The sequence below is a fragment of the Lagopus leucura genome, unplaced genomic scaffold, assembly GCF_019238085.1.
Source record: "Lagopus leucura isolate 7727_CA_CO unplaced genomic scaffold, USGS_WTPT01 Super-Scaffold_100037, whole genome shotgun sequence".
Taxonomy (NCBI): domain Eukaryota; kingdom Metazoa; phylum Chordata; class Aves; order Galliformes; family Phasianidae; genus Lagopus; species Lagopus leucura.
In genome coordinates this window covers 1,347,657-1,368,952 of record NW_024962286.1, presented here as the reverse complement: position 1 = coordinate 1,368,952, position 21,296 = coordinate 1,347,657, and the positions used below count along the sequence as shown (strand labels likewise).

The 21,296-nt window shown below is 42.9% G+C and overlaps 1 protein-coding gene across 2 annotated transcripts in view; it reads right to left on the bottom strand.

Moving 5' to 3' along the window:
- Positions 1–21,296, bottom strand: part of PRDM2 (PR/SET domain 2) — a 62,704-nt gene that overhangs the window by 20,125 nt on the left and 21,283 nt on the right. For both annotated transcript variants that reach the window (XM_042883252.1, XM_042883253.1), the window contains exons 6-7: positions 18,191–18,317; positions 929–1,036 (exon numbers count right to left, since the gene is read on the bottom strand). In XM_042883252.1, the coding sequence (XP_042739186.1) occupies positions 929–1,036; positions 18,191–18,317 (235 nt within the window). The remainder of the gene's footprint in view (positions 1–928; positions 1,037–18,190; positions 18,318–21,296) is intronic.

Sequence of the window (21,296 nt, the reverse complement as noted above, 5' to 3'; positions counted from 1 at the left end):
GCAAGGCGTAACTTAGATCTGGCATGGTGCTTTCCAGTCTATGAAATTTCTCTATTAGCCATTGCCTGAATAGCTATTCCCTGCACTTCTGAATCTGCCTGCATGCATCCCAGTGATCAGTGTAAACTGGTTGTTTATTCACACTTTTGTGTGCCAATTTTATTTATCTGTTGTCAGATAAATCCATTTCTGAAGAAAGTATTTCTTTCTGCCAACTCACACAGAGTTTCTGAATCGGCCTTGAGTATGGAGCAGGAAGTTCATCTCCCTTCCCTAGCTAGAGCATCAGACATCAGCAGTAAAACAGTGCACGCAGTGTGCAAGCAGAAGAGAAAACAGAGTGAAGAAATGGGTCAAAAAAGTTAAGTAAGTTTGGAAAAAATATATCTATCAGTACCTGTACAGAGCCTTAACCATTACCAGTTACACCCACAGCAAAGGCAAGTTTTCCATGATTGTAAAACAAAAAAACCCACGCATTCAAAACACATTTAAGTCATTTTTACATACATAATATGTAAACAGCATAATTTTATACATAATCTTTTCAGATCACCTTCAGGACAAACGGTATGCTTAGCTATTCTATGCATTATTACTATATTTTTCCCTTGTAACACTGATCTTTCTTATACAGTCATTATTACAGCTATAAGCTCTAAAGACATTTTTGAATAAGGTCTTCTCTGTTCAAAGGGGTCTGGGCACAGACATTTCACAGTAGCTGTGTTTTCCAATTGCAGAGTTGCCTTATTGACAAAGTTCTGACATCCAAATTGACTGATAATTGAACTGTTTGGGTAAATATAAACATTGTTCACTTTCCTGCTTTAGCATAACGCATTAGCTTATTAAACATGATAAAACTTGTGCTTTGATTGAAGAAGATAATGGGAAAGAAAACAGTTAGATACTTGAGAGCTCTCACCCTCTTTAGAATCCCTCATATCTGCCGAAGAATCCAAATCAGTCTTTTTCTGCTTTGTATCTGTTGCCTTCCTCCCCTTGTTTTTACTTTCCTGAGTCTTTTTCTTTCCTGAAAGAAAAACAAACAACAAATATGCATTATTCCTGTTGAGCAATTTTTATTTTTCATATCTGACTGGCAAATTAAAACACCCAGCCTTGGAGTACAACATACTTCTGTAGAAACTCTTTTTTCTTCAGGAACTCAAATGACATTGCAAGGAAGAAGAACACTCAGAAAACACACTGACCACAGGGCAAAAAGTGCTAAGGCCAAGTACAGAACAAAAGAAGCAAGAAAAGATGACCTAGAAGAAATTACCCATCTGTATATTTAATTTTGATGTCTAATCTGTGGCTATGTATTGATAAGGTAGTAAGTCTCTAGGGCCTGAAAGAAGTCAATCGTGAGTCTCTAAAAAGCCAATACTCCAAAATATCTTACAAAGCAAGCACAGACTACAAAGGAGATCTATTGTGACAGAGTTAAGCAGCTCAAGTCATAGTCATTAATTACCTTCCATCAGCGAGATTACTGTATTTCATACAAGTGTATGGAAATTGCATTATTATTCTTTAGTGTTAATTGGAAGGCTGCACCAAATAGAAGCTCACAGAGGCTTCTAAACCTGTGCAAACATTCTGAATTATGACATGGAGGGGAGGTATAATCAAAGAAATGAAGTATAAGCATGATGTTGGCCAACACAGCAAAGGCAGTAAACAAATGGGATGGAACTGGATAACAGCAAACCAAGGGTGCAGCACCACGTCCACTGACACAACCAAGCTTGCTGACACTCTCGGATCGCAAAACTGGGAACTGTGTTAGATTTGCATGAGATAATGAACACAATGAAGATTAGAGTAAAATGGCATTGTGCAAAGACCTGATCTGTGATGCAACACGCAGAGACATTCAGAACTTCACCCATGTATGTGCTACAAAGTTATAACACTATCTTTTTGATCCCGCTCCTAAAGATTCTGTTCTGCAATCTTTGGAACTGATGGCAAGGACTGGAAGCACAAATGAAGCCAAAATCCTCTAACTCAAGTCATTGCAGTGAACTTCCACGTGTAAGCATGTGCTGAAAGCACCACTCTCATCTGGAACTTCACACTTCCACACACCCACCTCCTAGGAACAAGAATTCTCCAGAAGCAGCCATCCAAATGTCTCCGTTGCTCCCTCTAACACACAGAATACCACTCTAACACAGTGACCCCTCTTCTCAAGTCAGAAGCGTGAATTACAGCCATAAATTCATCTCTTATTTAGAAGCACGTTATTCCAATTCATAACCCTGTCAACACGTTCCTCCTTTTTTTCTTGAAATATTTTTCACGCTGTAGGCCAAAAGTCTGAAATGCCTTTTAAAAAAATTCCTCTCTATTCCAACCCAAATTTTCCAAGTGTGCACCCCCTCCTATAGAACTGAGACAGGTCAGCTTTAAAAGGAAATACTTGTTTTTATTTGAACCTTCTACATCATCCAAATAATTACCCTCATTTCCTTCCAAGGAGCTCAAGTTTCACAGGCGCTCCCCAAATTCCACAGGGCTTTTCAGATTCATGTGTGTAATTGCCCTTTTTTCCTTCATTTCCCTTTTACCAGTTTAAGAGTTTTCAGTCTCAGAAACTGATATTGCAGTCATTCAGAACACATTTTTGTCACCTTTGGAAAATAGGCATGCACTCTTCCTAGGCAGTTCTAGCAATTATCCCATAATATCCGCAAACATTCTATCAGTTCACATCAAACCTTTCCAAAAGGAGCAAATTCTGGTTTACCTGACAAGGCAATACAAGGCTCCAACACCAAATGGTTTCGAGCTGTCAGCAGTTCACACAGCCACGAGCAGTTTAAGCCCAACTGCATCTGATTTGGTCTGATATGAACACAATTTGATGCTAAGGACACCTCAGCTATTTGTAACTTCAACATGCAGTACCAAGATCTGAGCAAGAAGTTCAGACAGTTCTCCAGAAGTATCCACCAAGCTGCCCAAAACTGTTCTTGACCTGTACAGCTACAGAAGCAGCAAGCATTCTACTTCTAGGTAAAAGGTCTAAGTGTTGAACTGCAGTATAATCCTATGGAATCAACACTGCATCACCATGTTAAGAGCCACATAACAAAAACACGTATTCAGCTATTCAAACTCCCTCAGAGCTTCGTTTCATTGCAGAGCACTTCTCATTTCAAGACTAATATCTATGTCTTGACTCGACCAAAAAGGCCTGGATGCAGCTCTCACCTTTGCCAAGCCTGGCCACAGCTAGAGGCAGCCTCACAAGATGGTTCAGCTGGGGATGGTATGGAGATGAAATCACTGGCAACAATACAGTCTGATGCTACAGCAGCCTCCATATTCAGCATGGTGACAGGTTACTGTCAAAGCCTGCAAACCAAGAGCCAGCTCCTTCTCACAGCAAGATGAAAGGGAAAGTGTGCTCTTCAAAATGCAAGATAGACAAAAGCAACAACAACAAAAATCACTCTGAAGTACCAAAGCAAACAGGTTTTCCAAAGTGTTCTCCATTTATAGAATGCAAAATTTACAGCACTTTGAATTATTATCTGGGAAGTCATCAGAGTATCAGGATTTTTAACCAAAATGGAGTTATTTAGGTAGCATACTTTCTTATGCTATTGATGGGAAAAAAACCATTTGCAAGATACCTTGGCACACTCCTAAGAAGGAAAAAAATAAAAAAGTAACCTACTTACTGATACTGTCAGAAATATTTCAAGCTATTGGTCTTTAGGTCCAAATGCATTTGAAGAGAAGTTTCATTTGGCATCTGTTCACCTTTATAGTGAGCAAAATGCCTGCATACATTTATCAGATGTGCCAGTTCAGTTGCTGACACATCAGCCAGGGATAGCACACAGTTTCTGCTGTTTTCCTGTTATTAGTTTTAGCCTGTTGGCTTGTAGTTTGCAGTTTTCCCTATAAAGATCAGAAGTGTCCTATACTCAAGCACAGCAGGGACTGTCCCAGATGGACCCACCCTATGATCCCAACCATATTCAACAGCAGATGTCCAGGCAGAGAATTGAAGAAGAGCATATCCTCGTGGTATGCCTTCTTAGCTTTCAAACTCACCAGAGTTCAGGATCTTCTGAAGATACCCAGTGGCTTTTGATAGACTTTCCATCATGAGAGCTCTCAAAGTGCTTTTACAATTCACATAACCATGAAAGACTGACATACTTTCTCCCTGCATAATTCCAATGAAAACCTCTACCTGCAATTCTGATATCAAAGCATCAACAAGGAATTAACCAAAGGTCTGCCCCACAATTTTCTTGCAGTTTAAGACATCAAGAACTGACAGAAGCCTGCAGGAGGGAAAACAGCTCCTCACAGTACAGAACCTGGTGGAAGCCTGAGTATAAGTACACACGTGCACTTACCATCAGGTTCCTGAAGGGTCCTACATGGCTGCTACGGCCAGCTGGATCCTCCACTTGGTCTAAACAAGAAAGATACAGGAATGAAACACAGGGAAAGTGAAATGGAAACAATGACAAAAGAATAAATGAAGGGCAGAACTTAATATATGTGCATGGGCATTTCAGGAATTGCAAAAGAAAGATGCAAAGGAAACTGAATGAAAGAAAGAGACAGAAAAACAGCTACCTGCCCACAGCAACAAAGGTCGAGAGAGGAATGCAGGAACATCTGCCTTGCCACTTAGAGGAAAGGGGAGGAGGAGCCATATTTAAAAGCTATTTATGCATGCTGTAGACAGGGGAGCAAGAGCATTACCTGCCTGTACCACCTGCAGTACCCACACAGCATTAAGCACTGCAATAGGCACAGATCTCACACTGCTCTCAGTGGCCAGATAACTGGTCAATATCAACACTGCAGTGCTGCTCGGTTCAGAGGAGTTCAGGTGACAAACAATAACTACCTTTGTTTGCCTGTACTTAATGCTACTGACAGACCAAGACATCCCCAAACAACCCGCAGTGCCCGCACTCCAATCGCTGCTGTTAACCAAAATACTAACGGGACTCCACAGCAACTGGTAATTCCTAGTGAGATCAGTGTGCTCAGATGCCAGGAGGGAAGAAGTCAAATACAGTCTTGCTTGGAGTCGAATCCTATAATTAAGTATTGCAAAACTACACAAGATGCTATTATCTTTAATGAGCTTTAAGTGCGGCACCAAACACGCTCACAGCTCCCACCATAAAGCAGGAAGGGGAATCTCCCATCTGATCTCTCAAGCACTGTTTTGATGCCTTACAAGAAACACCAAAGACAACAGACTGCCATGTTACACCAACAGTGAGAACCACGTGGGTCCATGATGTGAACTGCAGGCTAACAGCACAGACTTGTTGGTCAAACCCCTTCTGGACTGGTTCAGATTTTTTTCTCCTTTTTTAAATACCAATATTTTGGTGTTGAAGAGAATTAAAGAAAGATTAAGAGTATCTCCAAGCTAAACAATCCTCACAGAAAATTCAGCAAAAGCCATAACTCTATCACCATTTCCACTTTGCTCAGGTTGAGATTTCATTTGAGAAATAGTTTATTGTGCATCAGAATTCCTCTAATCCCACATCCAGCATACTAATGGATATGCCATGTTTTTCATGTCAGTTACTTACATTTCTAGGTGCATGTGAAAAACTGACTGGTTGCTCTGAGAGACGAGCTAGAGAAAAGGAATGCCTTCTGCACATGCAAAAAGTCATTGAAAATAACAGCAAAAACTGCTCTAAAACTGAAGAAGCACAAAGAAAACCACATTCGGTGATGTCACACAGGCTTTTGAGAACTCGTCCAACAACGCATGCCATGGTGTATAAAATTAAGGACCATGCCTATTTAATATACATAATTGATCAAACAGCAAGTGAACTAAGCAGGAAAAGAATGAAAATAGAGTTCTGCCGGTAACACTGAAGTGTCTTGATTCTGTTTTTAGACCCTCGGTCTGATCGTCTGCCATTACCCAGGTTGGAAGGCACTCATCTGATTCAAAGACACAAACCACATCTGCCAGCACTGACTTCCATTATCAACACCAAACCCTTCTCAAACTGAATGTTAAAAAGGCACTGAGAGAATGCAAGAGCAGCACATCTCCGTGCAGCCCTCAGGGTGAGATCCAAGACATAAATGGCACAGCTCGATTTTTGAAACACAAACATCTAATTAAAGCGGATGTCAATTAAAATCTCAGTGGCTACATACTATCATTAAGAGTCTTGTTTCAACAGTGCTGCCAAGTACCTATGAAAACATGCAGAGAAAAGGCAACAACATCCTGACGTCAAGATGACCCCATTTGCCATCTATTATTATAAATAATTAATGGAGCACTTTTCTTGCAGCAGCATTATGAAGTTATCTGATAACAGTCCGTGTCAATATTAGTGTATAGAAACTATTGCCATTAAGTGCAATGGAATTTTAACTTCTGAGGACCATGAGAATAACTGAGAGCTACATCAGATCTCAGTCCTGTGCTGTCAAGCTGTCCAAGCCTGCCTTACCAGTAATGGCCACAGCTCAGCTGCCTCCCAAAACATAAAGCCTCTGATGAGAAACTGCATGTTTTACCCCATTGTTTTAGTTCATTTCTGTTCTAATTTGCAATTAACGACCAGTACAATGGCCTTGTTAAGGACCATCAACAGCAGAGAGAAATACATCCTCAACATTGAAAATAAAAGCAAATTCGGGGACTAAAGGGTCTCCCACCACACCCTGCACCTCCCCTTCCCTAAAATATACATTCAAGCTTACACAGCAGAAGCAGGAGGAGGAAGGACAGCATAGGCACTGAAGACGAACTTCACAGTGACTGCTAGGACCAAACTGCCTCATTAAAAAAGAAAAAACAACCACCTCTATCATTAGGAAAACAATTCTGCCCTACTACAGAAACAGACACACAGAAACCATCACTTCTCATACGCACAAAAAAGCTTTTTAAATCACTGAGTCATCCAATGAGATTATAAATGTTACCCCCAAGTCTCACCTTAGGAAGACATTTCAGTTCACCTCAAGGCAGGTGCTCACACACGTAACTGTATTTCTTTGTTAAAATGTACTTCTACCAAGAACTAAACATCCACTTTGCAGGAAAGAAATGGAGCAGTGCATTTACAGAGACTGTTAACGTGACATTTGCATAACAGATGAACTTGTTGCCATGGAAAGTGTAAGAAAATTCTGAGCTGGGGCTATTTAAAACATCAATTTCTGAGAACATTTGGCAAAGCCTTTCTGATAGCGCTGAAGATCAAATCACTGGATCTCACCAAGATCATCTTTATTTCTTTTTCCCCCAGAGGGTGATGAGGCACTGAACAGGTTGCCCAAGGAGGCTGTGGATGCCCCAGCCCTGCAGGCATTCAAGGCCAGGCTGGATGTGGCTCTGGGCAGCCTGGGCTGCTGGTTGGTGACCTGCACACAGCAGGGGGTTGGAGCTGGATGAGCGCTGTGCTCCTTTTCTACCCAGGCCATGCTGTGATTCTATGAATTATAAAAGCATCAGTGTAAGATATGTTAGCACGGTAGGGCAGACCCAGAATAGCACAGCTGAAGCTATTCACAGAATTGATTAATACATTTAGGCTTGAAAAGTCCTACCAGGAGGAAGCACATCTTAAACATGCTATTACAGCAATCCACATCAATTGCCTCTGGTCTTCCTCACATGTGTGAACTGAATTAATCCTAGAATCATTTCAATTGGAAGGGACTTTTAAAGGCCATCAGGTCCAACCCCTGCACTGAGCACTGAGGGACACCCACAGCTCCATCAGTGCTCATTCAGAGCCCCATTCCCTGACCTTGGGTATCTGCCATCTACATTCACAGCACCACATTCAAATCCTCAACACGCTACACCTTCACTGACTAACCTGAGCAGAAATCATAGGAAGTCTTAAGCTTATAGACTTACTCATCCAGAATGACTTAAATAGCACAGAATGTCATCTGACAACTTCAGAGCAGCACACACAAACATCCACAGCCTTTAATTCTACACAAGTTTAAGCCACACAAGAGCCGTACTGAAACAATTAAGTGTAAATGATTAAACGTGCAGATTTTAAAATGTTATTTCTGCCTTCATGCCAACACTTCTAAAGCTAAAACAGCAGATAGAGCACACAAATATGCAGCACTGGATCTCCTGTGGAATTTCTCCATCACTCACCATTATGCATGTCTAACTCCCACCCTGCCCAGGAACACAACCTCCCCCCAGTTCCTACATCACTGCTGGCAAGTCACTTTACATGGCTATTACTGACACAGAGAAGAACACTCATCTTGTTTTCTGTAGTTACGTTCCACTAGCTTTCATTTAAGTAAGTATTAAGGCAAAAATAAGCAATAAGTGACAGCTGGCACACAAGCTGCTTCACAGATCTTCCAGAAGGGAGCGGTGCTCTCTATATTTAGAGAATCCTTAGCAACAGCTCATGAACAGCATCAAATTTTTGTATTTAAGCACAGAAGAATGCTCAAAATGTAGATCTCCACCGTAATGAAGGTGAGCTTTAACCTGAGTCACAAATACAGTGCTCCTAAACCCACTGCAGTGCTCTGTGAAATGTCTGACCCTGAAACGAAGTGTGAAATTAAAGGTCTTGAAATTGCTAAAAAGCCACACTCAGTTTTTTATTTGCTATATTTATTTGCTATAATTTATTTTGTTAGTTGGCTTCTTTTTTTCACCAAACTGAATCCCTCTGTTTATTACAACTGTGGTAACGTCATTTCTCAGATGTTCATCTCTAAAGCAGTAAAGGTTGCTCAGCCACATCAGCCTGCTCCGCTTTACAATGTATTCATCCCCCTCTTCAGCAAGTATTTCCAGTCTTATCTTTCTTATTCTCTGCTTCTTCAATGCAACCTGCAGAGGTAATCTTGACTTTGGGGGATTTTTTTTGATTTTGGGGGAGCAAAACAAAGCAGCCGTCGTCACTGATGATTTTATATATTTACTGCTATGAGCTGCAATCCAATTATTTACAACAGACTTATCTTGCATTTCAAAAGGGAAATTATTCAGCATAGTGCACAGGCTCCCTTCTTGCCTCCTCTCTTACAAGGGCTTTCCAAAGCCATCAGTTCTGACATGCAATGCAAGCTCGCCTTAAGCAATAAATAGACATTTATTGGGCTGTAACAGTTGTAGAAGCTATTCTGTACTGGAAGCACAGTACTATTGATGTCCCTAAGCTTTTTGCTCAGGCACTACATAAGAACATTACCAGGTAACAGAAATGAAAACAATTAATGTCAAGTGCTCTTCATTGTAGGAAGGAAATCAACAGAAAAGCCAACTTAAGTAGAGGTGACAAAAACAAAATTACCAGCTATTACAGCAGATACACAGTTTGTTTCCATTAACCTCCACTAAATATATGCTGGTATTTTATGAAGTAGGTGCCCAACGTAGGAAGGAACATCTTTAACTGCTGATAAGCAGCTACAGCTGAGGCACATCTGCAGGCATGAAAACTGCACCTGTTAGATCTGGAAAGTCTCCTTCCAGCTTCAGGCTGACAATCCGAGGACGTATGGCAGATTATCACAGCAGATCCTTCCTAACACATAGAAGCAGATGAAGGAGAAACATCATGTAAAATAATCATTTTAATATGCAGAGCAGTCTCTGAATCGCTTGCGTCTGGTGAGATATTTGTGAAGGATTTGTTTTTGCTGTGACACCAAGTGCTTCACTCATCTCAGCCGCAGCCCGCTGACATTTTCCTAGAGGAATGCTTTCCAGTCTTCTCTGGGAACTGAAGACACAGTGAGTTCTCTTGCCAAAGGAACTCTAGCTGCAATGCCCCAGTTGCCCAAGCATTGCATTGCTCAGCTGCAGAGCAGTGTGACAGCACAGCAGCTGGAACTGCAGTGCTACACAGCAGTTAGCACAGCTGACAAGAGAAATACATACGTCTATAGCTCGTCCCAAAGCAGATGACAATAAAGTAGATTCCGTCTAATTTATGAAATCAAGAAAGTTCCATAGGCCCATAAAGTCACCACAGGGAACAGCAACTTCCTCCATTTCTCAAATAACGTGAAAACAAACCCCAGATTCAGAGGACAAACGCATCTGTCTTCTGCCAAGCCAACTGCTACGTTTGAGACTGATCAGTTTCAATGAAACTGGACTTCAAAACGTGTACAAGTTTTTCATAGTACAGAATGTCAGCATAATAAAACCTCCCCAAAAAGTAAAGTGGGCATTTTGACGTTCAGATGAAGAACTTGACAAAACACAGCACTGGTACATGAGTGGAGAGACTGGAGGCTGACGCTCACCAGGCAGGGACGTGGTAGCCATGAACAAATCATCTGCACAAAGTCCGCTTTGCTTTTGCAATCCTTGCCAAGGGGCTGTAAGACACAAAACGCTGGGCTCTTTGCTCTGCACTTCCAACTCGAAGACACTGCAGGAAGTCAATTTTTTACTCAGCTGGCTGAAGCTCAGTGTGACCAAGTGCCTGGATAAAGCCCAAGGCAGCTTTAACATTCAGCACCCGTACTGTGTGCATTTCCTTTCAAGAACATGACTCTAAGGCAAAGGTGTGCATTTTAAGATTCTGATACAAACCTGCTGCTGAAAAGAGAGCAGTTGTCCTTGTTGCTGAGTTGCTTGATGCTGGAGCTTAGCAGCCAGCTGAATGGTTCATTTTACCTGCAGAAATGAGGAAGTTTGCACTGCACTTGGCCTTGAACAGCGGCACTGCATGAGAAAATTTACCATAATTTACAGTAATCAAGCCACTTTCAGAAAGACTGAGCCTTTCCCATTCAAGAAAAGAATTTCCTTATGGACTGCCAAATAAAACCAGACTGATACTTGAATAGATTCAAGCAAGTGAGGAATCTGGCTCTCAACACGAGTTAAAACAGATGTACAGCCAACCACCCATCTCCATGGCACTCTGCAGCAATGAGAATCATGAAGATAGATTTTCAGCTATTATAATACTCTCACTAGAGTAACTTTATGTCAACCCTCACATTAATAACACAGCCTCTTTGAAGCTGTAAAGCATTAATCACAGTCTATCAAAGCTCTGACAGAAAGTGTGACAACAAAATTAACCCTCAACAGCAACCCTGGTAAGCTCCTAAATGCTTCTGAAGACTTTGTGCTAAGCAACAAACACACACTGGTGATACAAACAAACACTGCACTTGCTTAATCCAGGGGAGAGTTCATAAAAGGTAGGTAAATATTTGCTAATGAATATCTGATGGTCAAACAACACTTAATTTCTTAGCTACAAGGGTTGAAATGCCATTGAGTGTTATTTCAATAACTGTTAAACCCAAGTGCAATCTTACAGGCCGATGCAATGTTACAGTGAGGAACCTGACACAGCAGCTGTGGGCAGTGAGAACTCTTCACAACAAAGCCTTTCCTGTCACTCTTGGCAAGAATGACAAAATGCATTTGAAGGTTTGACAGATCCAAAAAATTAAGTACCCTCTGGTCTGCCAATAACTGTTGAATGTGCATCTCTTCCCATAAATAGGTTATCAAAACTTTGTATGACATACTAGAAGATATTATGCAGCACGTCCCTGCTTGTAATTTCATAGAAAATAACACCAGACATCTGCAGATGTGCCCTCAGAGCAAGATGTGTCCTCCCATAAATAGTTCATGTAAAATAAATGGTCAAGGCAAAATTATGGTACACTGTAATAAAACCAGCACCAAAGTTCAGAACATTAATGGTGCTGAATCAGTATTAATAGCATTGTACAAACAGAAGCAGCAGCAGCACTGAACCCAGAGAAAAGCTGTAATGATGATGATTAGGGGGTAGGAAAGGTTTCCATTGCAAGGAGAACTCAGAGCCTCCACTAAAATAAGGAGTGGCTGAAAAATGACAGCTAGTTAAAGGTAAATAAAAATACAATGGAGTCAATCGTTAATTAGCTTGTATCTACAATAAAACCCAAAGTCTCCCATTGTAAGAGGACAAAAGAAGGGAAAGAGTAAGTGTCTGGGGTAAAGCCTTGATTTCACAGGATACAAAGCAAAGGAAGTCGAGAAAGGATTATTCATGGGAATAAAAGTCAGTGGGTTTTTAAGGGAGAGGGCAAACCCAGACCGAGTGCAGGCAAGGCAGTAACTCACCCAGCATAAGAGAAAACACCAAGCTTGCTCTCATGTGTCACAAGCAAGGGGACAATCCTAAAGCTTCATGTAAGTTGTTTAAGAGGTGAAAAAGAAAACCACTTGTTTGACTGTGGAAAGTAATGTCTGTTCCCATCCCCCACTCCTCTGTTTCAAAGTTAACCCTGATCAATAGAAAAAAACTGATTCGTACTGGGAAGCTGCCTGGTGCCTCGTTTTCCTTCCCACTGCAGGTTATTTAACTGAAGACAGCACTAGCAAATATGCTAAGTAGCAATATGGAAGTCAAACGAGGAAGAAACAAAGAGGAAAATACAGAGCTGTGTAGATTTTGATTTGAATCTCAGAATCACACAAAGTTTTTATTACGAAATAAATGCACGCTGGCCTTTGCTGGCCATTGATTTGTCACAATCACAAAGCATGTTGTTGTCTTAAGGACAAAACACACAGAAAGCAACATGCCTGCAGGATGCAGTAGTGCAGGACTGCACTGCTGGCTTTAATGAGGATCTGATAAAATCAGCACAGTCCTTACACAGCATTCCTGACCGCCTCCAGGATCTTCCATTGCTTCTTATCACACCAGGTTTTGCTTTCTTAGCAGCACACCAGTCCTGTGTTGGAGCTGGGTGTCTGTGGTGCTACTGGCAGCAAGATGGTGATGCAGCTCTGGTTGGAGCAAAGCTGGAATGAATCGTAACCATCTCACCCTGCTGCTCGGAAGGGCTGAGAGCTGCAGCTATCACAGGGGTTAAGGGCATTGCTGCAGATGGAAAGAAGGGAATGGAAAGTAACCAAGGCTCTATTCAAAAAGCTCTCCTTACGAGGTATAAAAACATCTCTGCCGGTTAGAAGGCCTCAAAGATATCAGATATTCACCAGATAGAAGCTGCCATCAGAGATGCAGGTCCCTTAACACACCAAATGCAGCTTTTTAACTGAAGTTGCATCAGTAATCTTGTAAATGGTTCTGATTTTTCTCAATTCAAACTGAACTTCATTCTAGAGGTTTGCTGCAGAACTTCCTTATGACCTCCTCCTTTCTCACTTATCTCTTCCCAGTCCCTGGCTAAGAAACTTTGAAGCCCTGAATTGCAAAGCTTTCCATTAAATCTGTTGGATGGAGGGCTAAATAGATAACAGTGTCATTTCCTTGAGGGCTATCCTTGCTACAAATGCACAACTTAGACCTCATTGTGGCCTTCCAGTACTTGAAGGGAGCTTATAAACAGGAAGAGGAATGGCTGTTTATGAGGGTGGATGGTGATGGGACAAGGGGGAACGGTTTTAAAGTGAGACAGGGGAGGTTTAGGTTGGATATTAGGAGGAAGTTTTTCCCCCAGAGGGTGGTGAGGCACTGGAACAGGCTGCCCAAGGAGGCTGTGGATGCCCCATCCCTGCAGGCATTCAAGGCCAGGCTGGATGTGGCTCTGGGCAGCCTGGGCTGATGGTTGGTGACCTGCACACAGCAGGGGTTGGAACTGGATGAGCATTGTGGAGCTTTTCAAGCCAGGCCATTCTGTAATGATTCCATGAACTTCCCAGACCTTAATATGGCCTGCATTCCACCCAACTATCTCAACTATTTTATTCCACGTAACAAGTCCAGCTAATAAGCAACTTTAAAAAAAAAAAGACACAGCATCATCGGGCCACGATTTCCAGCTGTGATGACATCCAGATGGCAATCTACATTTTGTGAACAGGAAGCATATCTGTGGATGCATGGAGCTAAGTGAAAATGCCTATGGAAGTCTTAAGAGCGAAGACTGTAAGAACTTTGAGCGTGCACAGAACCTCACCTGCTTGTCCCACCTTTACACCTCACTTTCACACAGCAGCAATTCGATGCAGTTTCAGCAACAGCCACGCTTACATGAAAGTAAATCCACTGTCACTTTTATGACAGCACTGATTTACGGTCCCAGAAGCTGAAGCCTGACGTTGCACTCAGAGTTCAACCTCACATAAAAATCATGGCATAATGGTCATTTGTAACTGACTGTAATTGATTTATAATTCATCCACCTTAATCTCACGCTATCTCCAGGACAGAATTGTTCGCTGAACATCCCATGAAGTCTGATAAGAACTATGGGGAAAAAAAACCCACCACTATAACAACAGAGGCAGTTATGCAGCAAAGTTTTAATGGATTTATGAGCAACCATACGAGACTTTAAAACTGCGCTACAGTGAGTATTCACCAGGCTCTTTGGGGTCCTGATACAGGAGTTTTGTCTTACTGCAGTGAAGGCTGTATTTTAGGAGCTCACAGCTGGGCTCCCTGTGAGGTCACTCGGTTCCAGAACAGATTCCCAGCCAAGCCTGCTCACGCAGGATGTTTTTAGCTGTGTAGTGTTACCAACTTTCTTCCTCTCTACGGACAGCCTGACTTTACAGAGAGATGTGAGAGGCACACACAGCGTTCATTCCACACAATGCTACAAATGATGCCACTGGGGTTCGTTGCCTAGATAAAGTGCAAAGAGGAACACAGCTAAAACAAACAGAGCCGAACAGCTCAGCGTGGAGCTGCTAGCACAGGGATAGAAATAAACACAGAAGTGAAGCATTGCCCTCATCTCCTTTGTTCAGAAAACACATTTTTGTCTCAAGTACTATTCACAAGTATGTGGCAGTGCACAACTGTACCCCATTCAGCATCAGTATCTTTCTTCCCTTGAGACCAGACTTCTCATCTGCCACACAGCCCACGACAGGAGCAGTCTGGATTATTTCAGTGCTGTGTGCTTACTTTGCTCAGCACCTCAGATCACAGCCTGACAAAACCAGTGTGCATTTTTACACATGACCATCTTCTCTCTGTAATACCTTTACTTGGCTTGCATAAAGTTACTCTTAGAAGGAAGATTCAGAATGAAGCCAGGGTCTCCAAATAACATTCAGTAAATGGGTCCTTGCAAGGGAAGCACACAAATGAGAGAAAAGCCAGCTGCAATAGTCTGAGAACAGAAAACAGTGCTCTGGGAGCCTGTCGAAAGCAGCACTAACTTTTCGTGTTACTACTTACACTACACTGTCACGTTTAAAAGAAACAGGCCTTGGCAAGGAAAATAAGCCCAAGCTACTCCTCTAATAGATTTATGAGTTTAACTGTCAAGTGAAAACTAGACTGGCTTTTTTTTTTTCCTTAGAAAGTGCATTAATGAAAAATCTTCTACAAATGCATTTAATTTGAACAAACTTTCCTACAAGCTCGATAGGCAGGTCAGAAAACATCAGCTTCAGCTTGGGACAAGTAGGCAATAATGGCTGGAAAGTTTAACAAGTGAGCAAAATTTCAGAAAAAGCAGAAAAAAAATGCACTGCATCATTTTCCTACTAGCTGTTGACCTTGACAATCTTCTTATGCACTGGCAGCTGCTGCTCTCAACCAGTGAGTGATCACGTCAGAGACAGCAGGGCTTTGCTGTAGTAGAAGTCTGAGATGCTCCCGGAGTTGTTTCCATTTTGTTTTGTTTTGTTTTATCCTATTGGTTTCCTTTCCCAATCACCCTAACAAGATTTTACATACAATGTTTCAATGCAGGAAAGTAAAGTGAGAAGCATCACCGAATCTGAACTCCTAAGCATGTTAAAAGAAAAACACAAGAGATTTACTGCCGCTACATCAACCTTCAACCAACTCCAGTAACTCCTGACACCAGAAGATGCACAGCGCCGTGCAGGCAGAGCACAGGAACAGAACTGGTGAAGAAGTGGTGCAGCTGCAGAGCAGGTGGGCTCTGAGATGCACGACTGAGGCACAGCCAAGATGCTGTGTATGGGGAGCACGCCGGGTGCCATCCTAAATATGCTCTAAAGGAGATTATGAACCCAGTGTCAGTAATCACCTGCACCAAGGTCGGACCAAGGGCAAGCAGGATGTGGTATTTCCATCTGCTGTCTGTGCCGGTGGCACACTGGGTCAGCTGCTGGCTCTTCATAAGTTTAGGAAGGCCCAGCTCTGAAGGCAAGGCTCTGCACCGATAGCATGGGAGGCTTTGTCCAGAAACCAAAAGGAATCCCACTGCAGTATGGAATAAGCTTCACAGCAGTCTAAGCGTCAGTTAACAGGACAAATCTGTGACTGCTGTGATCACTTCTTCTGATTTCCTGAAGCAAACTGCAGCCATAAGACCAAGTGTGAGCATCTCATTGCTCAAGGACAAGGCCTAAGCTGAGCTTAAAACTCAAAAGGATATTTGTTTTACTGAACACAGATCAGTTATTAAGTCAGTTTTCAAGACATACAGCTCTTACAACGCCTTTCTCAAACACAGCCTTGTCTGGGCATTTATGAAGTATTAAAGTGTCTGCTTCTATTCTGGAAAATGTATTTCTGCAGGACACAGCAATTCAGAGCTGTCCAAACTTGGCAGTTCTTACATAGCTCTGTTTTCTCCTTTGTTGTTTTACGCTTTCAATCTATAACAGAACACGATGAAGTTTATAAAGAAGGAATTAATTGATCTGTGTCAGCAGGCAACGAATCCCAATTTTACAACCCCACTGAGCTTCTTTCTAAGAAGTTTCTTACACTGGAAGCTCACTTGCATTCTTACTTTGTACTGCGTTCCAATTTTTTCCTATGCGAGAGGTTGCAACATTCCCCCCCCCTCCCATTTTTATTGTATAGTCAGAATTACGTAAAAGAAAAAATAAAAAAATAAAATAACCAAACAAAAAAACCTGCTTAGAGCTGCTGAATTCACTGCTTATTTCCTTTATCCTCCCATAAAATCTCAGCCTCTGAACCAGCAAGAGGAGTGTCAGCAATGGGAACCATTTTAGAATCTTAACTGCAGTGAGTGCTGTCAATGCAGCACAAATATTATGTTACTTAGAAGCAATCAGGTGTGAATTGCAAATATCAGATCTACTACAAACACTAAAATAACTGAGAGTAAATGTAGAAGGGGTAAAAATAAACCGACAGAACCTCCTAATAATAGAACTATAGGATTTCAAAACACGCACGCGTTAGAAAAGCACAAATCACTATAAATTTACTGACAGAGCACTGATAATGAAGCTTTAATAACCCAAAACAACCACACTGAGCAGCTGGCCTTCCTGCTTAATGATACAGGAGTATAATCCCCCAGATAAGTTACTGGGGCCTTATAACTCTTATTCTGTTCTCAACTATGTTCAGCATTTTTTTATTAACGTATTTAGGAAGAGTTCATAGAATGGAGGCAGAGATTTATTGTTCCAAATGAGGGTGGTTTGACATTTTTAAGATCCTTAGCAGTTAAAGCCTCAGAGCTACAGAACAGCACAGGACGACCCACCCAAAACTGCCACAGTTATTTAATGACTTTTTTTTTTTTTTTTTTTTTTTTTTTTTAATCTGTAGTTTCAGGAATGCAAATCAATCTTCCATGCCGTGAAAAATTACCTTAGAAATGACTCTGTCTGGCTTTTCTAATTTATGATTTAATCAAATTCTTTCGAGTTGTTTTTCTGGCCTTTCAGGTAAATCACAGGCACGCAAATCCCACCTGCGAACACCATGCCCAGTTACAAAAAAAAGCACAACGATTCACCCAGGCACCCTTATGCATGTGCTACATGTTTACTAAACCGTCCCACGGCAGACAGAAAAATCCAAGCCAGCACTCGAGGCTCAGAGGCTGTAACAGCAACGCTTATAAGCAGCACCGCACAGCCGCCTTCCCGAATATCAGTGCTGGGATCACGACGCCGCAGCTTTAAACGCCACCTCCGATCCTCCTTCGCTCCGTCCGTCACCTTCAGAGCTCCCCGCGCTGGATCCGGGGATCGCACGCAGGATCAGACGCGGTTACATAAGGCCACGCGCGGAGCCGCACGACGCATCGCAGCGCCGTGAGAGCGGATATCCGCGCCCAGCTCCGCCCGCCGGTGCCCGAAGCCGCCGAGGGCCGCGGCGGGGCCTGCCGGCGCTCGGCCGGACGGTGAGTTCCCCGCTCGGTGAGGAAGGTCACGGAGGCCTCCGCCCACCCGGTGGAAGCTCGGAGCCGCCCCCGGGCCCGGTCGGAGGCCGGCGGTGCGGCGGGCGGGCCTTACCTTTCTTGGCTTTCGGGGAGTGCCGCCGGCTCCGGGCGCTGGCTCGCTCTTCCTCAATAGCGGCGGCTATCTCCGGGTCGTCCTCCCCATTGTACCACACCAACAGCTCCTCGCCGGGCGCGATTGGCTGCGGGGAGAGAAGAGAGAGGAGCGGAACCAATCAGCGGGCGGCTTGTTGGCGGCGGGCCCCCGCGCAGCGAGGGAGACGTCGACCGCACCCCCTGGCGGCCGGAGGGCGCGCGGCGCAGAGCCCCCAACCCCGCCCCCGTAGAAGCGGGCCCGGCGGCCCAGCAGCTGCCGCAAGGACTTCAGCCCGGGCACCGCGCTACAGCCAAGGGTGGCCTGAGACTATTATTGCAAGTCTGAAGCCAAAGGGGACTTTTGTATAAGGAACAATAGCAGAATCTGTTCCTTCAGAAGCACTTTTTTTTTTTTTTCCAGAAGGCCTCACAGCACTTGACAGAGGCAATAGAATCACAGAATATCTGATAAGAATCATAGAATATCTGATAGCTATCTTTATGTCCTGACACTGCAACAAGAGATGCAAGTGTTGAAGTTATATCGTAACTTATTAAGTTAAGCATTTAGGTTGTAATATAAGCAAAGCCTGCTGTTTGGCTTCCTTAACAGCTCTGCAGGGCTGATGCGATGGTGGTAAATGTGTCTCGTAGAACCACAGAATGGTTGGAGCTGGAAGGGACCCTAAAGGCCATCAGGTCCAACCCTGCACTGAGCAGGGACACCCACAGCTCCATCAGTGCTCACAGCCCCATCCCCTGACCTTGGGTGTCTGCACCTCCTCTCTGGGCACTCTGTGCAGTGCCTCACCTCCCTTCTTCCTTATATCCAACCTGAGTCTCCCCTCTTTTAGCAGGAATCCGTTTCCCCATCCCATCTCCACACGCCCTGCTGAACAGTCTGTCCCCTTTTGCTTACAGCCCCTTTAGACACACGGGCCGCTCTCAGCTCTCCTGCAGCCTTCTCTCCTCCGTGCTGCACAGCCCCAGCTCTCAGCCTGTCCTCACGTTCCATCAGGGAGCATTGCTGTGGCCCTCCTCTCCATCTCTGCTGTACTGAGGATCCCACATTTGTGCTCCAGGTGAGGTCTCACCAGCACATAGAAGAGGGGTACAGTCACCCCCCTCAATCTGCTGGCCACGCTGCTGTTGGTATTTGCACAGTTCCATCTTGCAGCCGGCATAAAGAAGAGTTATCTGATGCAAATGACTTTTCAGCCATATACAAACTCAGAGAAAAGAGCTGGTAAAACTGGGCAATGCAAACACATGATAACAAACACGTAATTTGTTAGTTCCGTGGCTGGAACTGACATTCAACTTGATGAATTTAGCTTTGGAGCAACGATGCTAGAATCTAAATTAAGCCCTCTAACCTTGTACTTCTAAAATGAGATACAGCAGACATGTCAAAATTAGACCATCAAAAGAGCTCCATCAGCAGCAACAGGAGGGAGAAAAGGACCGCAGTGACCAAATGCCACTTCTGCAGCCTCCAGCAACACCCCTGACAAGCAGCTTCCTCCATGCTGTCACCTCTAGATCATGTTGTAGCATCAGGTTGGGGCAGCGGTGATAGAAGGCTGAGATAGGCATTTACCTATCTGATCTTACTAGAACATGCACTTTTCACTACTGACTTTGTATTTTACTGCTACTCTGCTCTCTTGCATTTGGATGTGGCCTTACCTCCCCAGCTGTAACCACAGCAGACACTTTGTGGTATTGGTGTTTGGGTCTCTTTTCACTCTGTCTGTTACTATTTTACGCTGTGTTCCCCCAGTTATTGTAAACCTGTCTGACGAAACATCTTTCCATAAACAAATTAATTTCACCTTAATCAAGGACACGATCATAGCTTAACTTATTTAGGAGACTTTTTGAAACTGAGTTTTCACTGCAATTTACCGTGTGCAGAATAACACCGTTCATCTAGCGCAATTAATTAGCAGAGACAGGAAGAACTTCTGAAACTCTCTAACCAGTTTAAGCTGTTTCAGTGAAATGTGACAACTCTCCTACATGTATGCTGGGGAAAACATATGCAAAACAACCTACAAATATCCTCAGTTCTTCAGTAAAGAGGAAGAGAAGACAGAAGACAAAAATAGTCACTTGTGCTTAGTTCAAAATGTTATCTGAGACCTCATTAGGAGTCCCCAGCATGAAATTTTACCTTACTTTTCATATATGGCAGAGAACAGGGAAATTAAAGCTTACAAATTAAACTTACAAATCAGAACCCCCCAAACAAACACCTGGGGAAAAAATTTACAGCATTTAAAATGCTGCCAGGTAAGGCAGAACAAAATGACATACAAGCCACTAATTTTCTGTTGGGGGTAAATAAAAACTGTGCTGTTTATTTATCACTAAATGGAATTCTCTTGAATTTATGAATTACAAAGAAGATCAGGAAGGGGCCATTTAGGAACACTTTATCAAAACCTGAACATGTGAGCTGTTATTAAATACGTGTTTTCTTCTGTCTCGCTGGTCAATAAGGTGTGATGTGAATCTAAGATTGATATGGACACTGTAAGGACAAATTCATCTCCCACACAGAAAACGAGACAGAAACCAAGTCTTTAAATAAAATAAATGGGAGATGTATAAACAACACTTTGTAAAAAAGCAGCAGAAAACGGCACCATTCTTTTTGAGTTTGAAACTGCAGGGGAAATTAACAAGTTATAGGATAGTGAGAGCTGATACAACAGACAATAAATGCCTTCATGCTGCAACTTGCCCAAGAGACCACAAATTTAAAATCACTTCTACATCATCCCCCTACCTCTGCTGTCAGTTTCTCACAGCTCAGCTTTCAATTTCTTCACTCTACTGTTAAGAAATTTGCTTACCCTAAATTTGTCACTTCAAAAAGTAACTTTGGGAAGTGCTAGACAATGCCACCCTTTGGCATTTTATATTCTTGGAACAGCTAAGGCAGACAGAATATTGGGGTGATTATCATTACAATTATTAGCATTAATTACTATTAAAGAATAGCCCATTCATGCAGTCAAAAACTTGCTAAATCTTGATGTGATCCAACATGATCCACTGACAATGCCGAGTGTTTAAAG